Source organism: Oryza glaberrima, chromosome 6 (genome assembly GCF_000147395.1).
Source record: "Oryza glaberrima chromosome 6, OglaRS2, whole genome shotgun sequence".
Taxonomy (NCBI): Eukaryota; Viridiplantae; Streptophyta; class Magnoliopsida; order Poales; family Poaceae; genus Oryza; species Oryza glaberrima.
In genome coordinates, this window is record NC_068331.1 from 6,609,467 (window position 1) to 6,615,241 (window position 5,775).

At 48.1% G+C, this 5,775-nt stretch overlaps 1 protein-coding gene across 1 annotated transcript; it reads right to left on the minus strand.

Annotated features, from left to right (window-relative positions):
• Positions 1 to 1,383: 1,383 nt before the first annotated feature.
• On the minus strand, positions 1,384 to 4,763 carry LOC127777428 (amino acid permease 8-like). Its single transcript, XM_052304020.1, has 6 exons — positions 4,583 to 4,763; positions 3,314 to 3,550; positions 3,107 to 3,200; positions 2,780 to 2,997; positions 2,298 to 2,437; positions 1,384 to 2,105 (listed from the first exon to the last, which is right to left on the minus strand). Exons 1-6 carry the CDS (start codon positions 4,707 to 4,709, stop codon positions 1,464 to 1,466), a joined length of 1,458 nt encoding a protein of 485 aa, XP_052159980.1. The 5' UTR covers positions 4,710 to 4,763; the 3' UTR covers positions 1,384 to 1,463.
• Between the last annotated feature and the right edge of the window lie 1,012 nt (positions 4,764 to 5,775).

Consider the following 5,775-nt stretch of genomic DNA (forward strand, 5'->3'; position numbering starts at 1 on the left):
GGAGCGGCGACACGGGCGGCAGGCGCGGCAGAGACTGACGGCGGCGGCGACCAGGCGGTCGGCCACCACGGCGCGCGCGCGCAGGAAGCAACGGCGCACGGCGACGATTTGGCGGCGTCGGCGGGAATGGCAGCGGGGCAGGAGGGAGGGCTCGGCGCGGCTCGCGCGCTCGCGCGAGCAGCGCTCGGGCAGAGCGGGGGAGAGGGAGAGAGAGAGAGAGAGAGAGAGAGAGAGAAAGAGAGAGAGCGAGCCGGGGAGGGAGGGGGAGATGGGCCGAGAGGGATTCGGCCCATCGAACCCTAGGGAGGCAAAATAGACTTTTGCGGAGGGATTTGATTTGGGAAGGATTTGGATTCGGGATTGAACTCGACGATGGATCGGGGATTTGAGACCTGAGATGGCACGGGCACTAGACAACAAGCAAAGAAACGGATTTCGCAAATAGGATTTTTAAGAGCTAGTTTTCCTGCTAGGCGCCAAGACGGAACGGGCGCTACACAAGGTCGGGCAGCAGTGGCGGAGGTGGCATGGATCGGGCGCTGGTGAGCAAAGGTGGCACGAAGGGTTTTTGGACGATGAGGGAGAAGGAAAGGGCACCCCTAATGGGCGGGTGATCGCTCCCAGCGATCAACCCACCCCTCCCCCCTATACTCATCTCCCTTCTCTCCTTTCATCATAAATTTCAAAAAAAAAGTTAGTAAAAAAAATATAATACTCTCATTCATGTGCATAGACTATATACCGTAAACTTTGCACGCATAAACTTTATGTATAGAAATATTCTATATATAAAATATTTGAATCCGAATTTTAATTTGAATCGGTATATAAACTTTTGCTTATAAACATTCACTCTATAAACTTTAGGTGGATAAACATTAGATGTGTAAACTTTAGATGTATAAACTTCCTAAAAGAGGAAAATAATGCACGCATAAACTTTGTGTATAGAAATATTCTATATATAAAATATTTAAATCTAAATTTAAATTTGAATCGGGTATATAAACTTTTAACCTATAAATTTTAGGTGGGTAAACTTTTGTTGTATAAACTTTAGGCACATAAACTTACCAAAAAGATAAACTATATGGAAAAAAAAAGAAGAAAGTAGCGCGATAGATCACTAATTAGCGATCTCAAGAAGGAAAGGATTTTTGGGTTCAGAAAACCTAGACAACGGTATCCCGTTGAACGGGATACCATTCTATGAGAGACAGTACCTGATACCTGTATCCAAGCCTGTGATACCTGTTACCTGGTATCTGTGATACCTAGCACCTGATACCTGTAATACTCGTGCAAGAGAATAGTTAATATGTCTATCCCGTTGCAACGGGATCCCGTTTTGTAGCAACTCTCTTTGGGTTTTGTTGTCCAGCATGAATCTCAAAGTACTCGTACGGTCACATTCCTATCAGGTTAACAGCAAATGGTGCATAGACCGTTCTTTTTTTTTTCCCTTACAACTTTGACTTGAACGGTACATAGTGCGCCATCGATTCGGCGATCCCCTGCACGGACGCGACCGCTGAGGCGAGCGTCACCACGAAGCACACGGCGTTGAGGCTCTGCAGCGCCACCCACCTCTTGGACGACCTCTCCAGCTTCCGCCGCCGGATGTACATCTCCACGGGGAAGTACACGGTGAGCGGCCAGAACCCGACGGCGCCGAGGAGGCCGAGCACGTCGTTGAAGAACGGCACCACGGCGGCGACCGCGGTGCACGCCACGACGTACGCCGTGCGCCACGCGAGCCTGAACGCGTTCACGCTGATCAGCCTCGTTCCGCCGCCGCCGGTGACGAAGAAGCCGCACCGGGGCCACCGGGAGGACGCCCAGGACTCGACGGCGGTGAAGACGGGCTGGGACATCACCTGGTAAGCGCCGACGAGGTGCACGAAGATGCAGGCGTTGGCGAGGCCGACGAGCCAGTAGGGGTCGTAGAAGCCGAAGCCCGTGAGCATGTTCCCCGGCGCCGCGTTCCCGAACGCCGCGTAGCCGAGGCAGCCGCAGAGCGTGTAGAACGCCGTGATCACCGGCATGGCCAGCGCGTTCGCCTTCCTCATCGTCTTGCTCTCCGCCGGCGGCGACCTGATCGTGTCCTGCACCGCTCGTAAACACACAACAAATTAATTTTGAGTAAATTTATTACAGAGCGTAAGTCACATTTCATTGCAAGAATTTCTTTAAGAGCTCCATGCAGTTAGGTATAGTGAAAGAATGATCTTCAATCTTTTCCTGAAAACTAAGTTATTCCAAACTAACCAAAACCCAACTTAATTTTGTACAGTTACCTGGATTTCAATGAGAACCAGGGAGTAGGAATATGCGAACGCGATGTTTCCGAGGGCTTGCAGTGCCTGCCATATCTTGTGCGACAAATCAACATCTACTCCGATTACAGTCCCAGACATAGTCGTCATACCAGTAGGACCTGCGAAAACACAAACATGTACAGTGTTAGAAGTATGAACCTGAATTAGGATCCGTTTAATAGAGCTTCACTCCTAAATTTAGCTCCATGAATTAGATCTAGAGTGGAGTTGTGGAGCAGCCTAAACCCAGTTTCACATCTCTAGCTCATTTTGTGATAGCGTTACATTCCAGCCAACTCCACTTCCATTTTAGGTGGAGCTGAAAATGTTTGGCTGGGCCCCAGCTCCAGGAGATGTGGAGCTGGCGCTGAAACCATGCCAAACAAGTCCTTAACCACCAGAAATTCTCATCAAGATCAGCAATAAAACCAAGGCAAAGATGTGTGTTCTTCTTAAGTTACCTGATATGGTTTGTGCCAAGGAGAGGCCGACGGCGATGGCCGAGTAGGAGAAGGACATGACGGCGGCGAGCACGGACAGCCACGCCACCTCGTGGAGGCTCTGCAGCTGGGAGAAGAAGACCTGGACAACGCCGAACACCACCATGTACGAGGTGGTGAAGACTCTGCAGTCGGCGGAGTGGCCGTTCTTGTGGAAGCAATTGGACTTGTACACCGCCCTGCAGAATCCATCCACGCACGCAGTTTTGATCAGAAAATTCAGAAACACACACACACCAATGATATCGATGAATTAGAAACAGCATTTGAGCTAATTTGATGGCTTACGCGGCACTGATGGATGCTGTGATGGTGTACCCGATTGCAGTTCCAACCAGGTTAACGTACTGACAGAGACCACAGAACCACACTTGCCGACCACCTGCATATATACACATGAAAATATATACAGAATACAGTAAAAATAACTGAATGTACAGGTAATTCGATCGTTGAGTCGTTGGTTCATGCAGCAGCAGTAGTAGCAGAACGTACCTAGATAGGACTCGACGGCGTCCATGTATGTGTAGTTCCTCTTCCCGGAGACCTGATCGCCGCCGGCGCGGTAGCAGTCGGCGAGGAGCACGGAGGTGTAGTAGGTGATGACCGCGAACACGACGAGGGTGGCCGGGCCGGCGACCCAGCCGAGCTGCGCCGTGGACCATGCCAGCGACAGCACGCCGGAGCCGACCACCGCCGTGACGATGTGCGCGCTCGCCGTCCACTCCGTTCCTGCTCGTCAAATCACAAGAATCAGTAACATATATACACTACTACGGAAAACATTTTTGTCCGTATAACACAGGTGTTTTCCGACCTGCCTGCAGAAATCAAATATCTTTACAGTTGCATCAAGAAATTACCCTGTAAAAATAATTTTCATGGGCGGCACCACCCATGGGCTGTGGCATTCTATTTACATGGTCAATTCGTAAACCCCCTATATACCCTAGTAAACTTAGAGCATCACCAACAGATTATCTATAATTTTTTTCTAAAAATTTGTTTTTGGGTTTCCTAAATTGAAAATAGGAAGTGAAAAAACTCATCCCCCAACAGATAGCCTAAATTCAATCCCGAAAACTTAAAAGTGGGCCCTTCCGTTAAACTACAAAGAGAAAATTCCGTTTTTTTTTTCTTTCACGCGCAGAAAGATCGCTATCTCCCACGCGCGGGAACGAAGGAGAGAGGCGGGGATTGCGTGATTGGGAGCGACTTTCGCGCCCGCATATAAACAGAGCGAGGAACCGGGGGAAGGAAACTCCAAAACTTGGGTAGGAGAGTAGGGGATCTATTGGAGATGATTTTTAGACTAAAATCCCTCAAAATTAGTTTTGAGAATCATATAGGTAGACTGTTGGTAATGCTCTTAAAGTATAATTTTCCCATCTTAGAAATGTATCGGAAAGTACCACATTTTCTAGCGTAAAATTTAGTATGGTACCTCTAGATACTTTCTCAATGATCATAAAATTTCTCAAACTTAAAGCAGGCATTTCGCATTTTAATCCGCCTATGAATTAAAGGTGGGAGCTGCGAAAATCATTTTTCTACTAGCGATAGAAAGAAAAAATAAAATAACAAAGAGGTGACCAAGAAGGAGATTAAGGTACACCAAATCAGGACCTAATTTCCAAAGTAACTTAATTATATCATGCCGATCGCCCATGCATGTTGCATGATCAAAAGGGGCAAAAAAGCTTAGCAAAATCACATGTCGGAATTAACGTACATTGGTCGATCATGATCAGTTCGATCGCCTACCTGTTCGCTTGGGCTTCCCGTCGTCGTCAACGTCGTCGTCGTTGATGCTCCGCCGCAGCGGAGGAGGGTACGCCGCCGCCGCCGCCGCCGACAGAGGTCGCCCCAGCTCCAAGTCGACCGACGCCATCCCTACCTTCTCGCCTTCAGCCAAGCCGATCGGCGGCGATCGATCGCTGCGTCGTCTACGCGCGCGTCCTCGCCTTTTTAAGCGAGTTGCTAGCTGTGTTATACTACTATTGACGACTGCATCATCTCACTTCTAACCTCAACCTACTCGTATTTCGTATACCTATCTCGTCTTATATTCTACTCCGTAATAAATTACTTTGGTTTTGGCTAATAAATTGTTGTATACAATATTTATAGTCTTATATATTCTAATAAATTACTTGGTTTTGGGTAATAAATTGTTGTATATGTATAATATCTGGTAGGTAGAGTCCTATATATTCTTAATAAATAGCTTTTGGATTATTTGGCAATAAATTGTTGTGTATAGTACCTTACAACTAGATAGAGTTACACCGATTTGATTTTGTCTTTTTAAGACAGGCTCCGTTTAAATTAGAGTGAGGATAATAGTGGGCTATAAGAGAATGAAGAATGATTAGTGTTGACTCGCATACAAGAGATAGATCTACACACGCTTCAAGATATTTACATTAAATTTAGGGGCAATTCCCTTTTTTATCCTGTTTTGAAACCCAACTACCAGTTTGCCCCTACTTGTTGAAGTTTACTCAGTTGACCCTCATTTTCAAAACCGAAGATCAGGTCTGACCCTTTTTCGTGAGGTCAACATAACGGTGTTAACTTAGATAAAAAATGACGTTTGTGCCCTTGCTTATTTGACCCTATATTCTTAAAGCTTTTGTTAGGGTGGATAAGCCAGGCGATCGAATTCCCACGCCCACACCGGTGACGACTTCCCACGCCCAGGCCGGTGAGCACCGCGCCGCTGCTCGTCATCGTCTTCCTCATTCGGATCGAAGAGGAGAAGCATCACTGCCCCGCAGCCTTCTACCGCGTCACCGTCCTCCCTGTTCGGAGCGAGAAGAAGCAGCGCCGCTGCCTCCGTCCTCTCCTTGCTCGACACCGAAAGCCACCACCGCCGCCCGCTGTCCTTCCCGTTCAGAATGAGGAGCAGCACCGCCACCACTGTCCTCTCCTTCCCCGACGCCGAACACCACCGC